Consider the following 2,921-nt stretch of genomic DNA (forward strand, 5'->3'; position numbering starts at 1 on the left):
TTTCACTTTCTCTTACTATGGTATAGTTATTACAACTGGGCTGTGGCTGGACCATACCTTGTTTCATATATGGCTTATGATAAAACTTTACAACCGGTGAGATATTTAGAATCTTTTTTTTGTCCAGCTCTTGCCCACCATGTCTTCAATAGGGTAATTCTTAGGAGAGTTGAATTCGAAGTCGTCGACAACACAGTATCGTTCGATATCAAAAATAAAAGGTGTCCTTTCTGACATAAAAAGTGATCCAATTTAATTATATTATAATAAAATGTTTCGCCTGTAAAACAGTGTTCCCATCTATGGAGGGAAATACAAAAACATTATTTCATTCTTTTCAATTTCTTTTTGGTTCACATGGCAATAATCCTTATTCACAAAACCTGGTTATAAGACAGGCAAAAACCTACACCTTATTAAACGAAAATAAGTAGACATGTAACACGAATTAAGAAATTTGGTGTTCATTAAAACCCCTTTAATTAAAACCAGCCGTAGTGTCCTTGAAAATGCAAATAAAGTTCGTGTTAATTCTTTGCGTGTTAACTTCAAGGCTGTTAATTTATGCGTCTACTAATTTTCGTGTAACAACCTATATCTTATTGGTGCTACTTAACTTATTGTTCTTTCTTTTCTTCTTTTTGTCATATCAGGACTCGTTAAAAATGTTGAAACAACGACATATGCCGAGGAAAAGACGTGGTTGGTTCCAATGGAGAACACCCCAAGAACAGGTCGGGCTTTAATTTTTCATCAATTTTTTTAAATCTGAAAACGATGCTGCTAACCTATGCAGATCGCCAGAGCTTCTTGCATAGTAGCCAGGATTTGCTCTGAAACTAATGATTCAGAGTCGCTTTACAATTAATATAACCAGGATATCTTGTCAAGTGAAAACCAATTTTCTCTGTCTTTGTGAGAATGTAGAAAATATAGCTTGGTCAGAAAAAATATTTCAGCCAACTGGCCTTTTTCAAAAAAAAAAAAAAAAGAATTATGTAAAGGCCGGTCTCCACTTGCGCGCGCTGCGAACGATCGCACCTTTTGGCTTCAATCTTTTTTGCTTGGAAAAAGATTACGTCATAAAAATGTAGCGCGCGCTCGAAAAAAAAAAGTTGAACACATTTCAACTTTTTTCAACCGTTACGTCAGATCGCGCCAATGGAGTTGCTTCATTTTTCTTTCGACCAATAGCGTGGAAACTTTGCTCGAAAAAGTGTGATTGAAGCGCGTGCAAGTGGAGGCCGGCCTTAAATGTTTATATTCTATCTCTATACACACAAGGAAAAAAATTCAAAAAATAAAGATGATTATATTATTATATTATATAAACAAATCGCCTTTAATGTTAATTTTTCTATAACTACGCAGGAATCATCAGAAGATGAAATCCACATCAAAATTTTGAAAGAAGATCAATCGATGGATAAACTCTCTGAAGCTGACGTTGAAGCAGATTTAGATTCAAACCAAGGTTTTCATCAACCAACTCTTTCCATACTGTACTGACAAAGAGAATTTCACTGCTTTGACATCTTCTCGTCTGTACCCTTTTTGACGGAGTCACCGTGCTATGTGGGGTCTCCTTTACTGCGAATGTCTCCTTGACTCGAAAAAGTTTTACGATCCCTTAAGTTAACAACTCCATAACTCGAATTTTCTTTTTACTCCTCCCTTTGTGTTTCCCGTGCATTTCCGAGTTATAGAATTATATACTTGATAATTTTTACAGGTGGTGGCTCGGACACTCAAGTCTTGCTTTCGGACGACGAAAACCAAGCTGAATACAAGAAAACGTTGCGCCTGACATCAAGTCAGTGGGAATCTTTGAAATTAAAACCTGGTAAAAATACAGTGACTTTTACCGTTACTACTCGGTACCAGGTGAGCTTTGTAAATCAATGGAAACCATATTTTAAAGCTGTTCTTCAAAGAATACACCTTTTTTATAAAAACATCCAATTTTTTGAAGCCTTTGGGTGTTCTTAACTTTTTATTTTTTAGCCTAAAAATGTTCTTAACACGTTCTTATTTTCACTATTTTTTGAGCAATTTTGTCCATTTTCCCAAGAAATTGGGTGTTTTAGAGTTCACAAGGCCTCAAAATGTTCTTAACTTGCTCTAAACATTTTGGCCATCGAAGCCTTATGTTCTCATAGTTTGTTCTTATAAAAAACGTGTACATTTCTCTGTTCCAATCATTTGTTTTGAAGAACGAACTTATTCTTTCCAGTGGACACCCAGCTTAATGTTTTTTTTTGAATGTATAGAACACTTGAAATTTGTTGAAAAAGAGGAATACTCAACATTTTTGTCTTACAATATAGGGCAAGGCTGAAGCGAAAGCTCGTATCTTTCTGTGGTCACACGAGAACAAGGTCGTCATTTCGGACATTGACGGNTTTTTCTCACTTTCAGAAAAACAGTTTTGATTTTGTGATGCGCTCCAAACCTATGGAACGCTTTATGCCTGAAGATGTGAAGAGTTGGCAATATAAAGCCTGGGCACTAGTCGAATCATCGCAATGGGAAATCTTGATCAGTGTTTTGATTGCTCTGAATACCGTTGTCCTTATGATGGAGGTTTGTGTCTATACCTAGCTTTAACATAACGTTCATCTAACGTTATATGGACGATAGATGAACATGATTTGTCAGCCTGTTACTTCTTGAAATATAGGACATTATTAAACTCCGGAAAAAGTAGGCATTAGTCTTTAAATTTTCGCTCTACTGTTATAATTGAAAAGTGATAAATTTCTACTGTGGATATACGAGACCGTAAATCTTTTGGGTATTGTTTGATTCTCATTAGAATCTTTGCTCTTCCTTTGTTTCAGTTTGCTGATCAACCTGATTGGTATAGCAATATTTTGGGAATGATTGGTGATGTCTTCACCTTCGTTTTCACCTTTGAATTC

The 2,921-nt window shown here is 35.6% G+C and overlaps 1 protein-coding gene across 1 annotated transcript; it reads left to right on the forward strand.

Moving 5' to 3' along the window:
• Positions 1-28: 28 nt before the first annotated feature.
• LOC136822629 (phosphatidate phosphatase LPIN3-like) lies at positions 29-2,432 on the forward strand. Its single transcript, XM_067078897.1, has 5 exons — positions 29-96; positions 654-734; positions 1,372-1,474; positions 1,733-1,884; positions 2,328-2,432. Exons 1-5 carry the CDS (start codon positions 70-72, stop codon positions 2,430-2,432), a joined length of 468 nt encoding a protein of 155 aa, XP_066934998.1. The 5' UTR covers positions 29-69.
• The last annotated feature ends 489 nt before the right edge of the window (positions 2,433-2,921 follow it).

This window comes from Clytia hemisphaerica, unplaced genomic scaffold, assembly GCF_902728285.1.
Source record: "Clytia hemisphaerica strain Z4C2 unplaced genomic scaffold, Clytia hemisphaerica genome assembly, whole genome shotgun sequence".
In the NCBI taxonomy this organism is placed as follows: Eukaryota; Metazoa; Cnidaria; class Hydrozoa; order Leptothecata; family Clytiidae; genus Clytia; species Clytia hemisphaerica.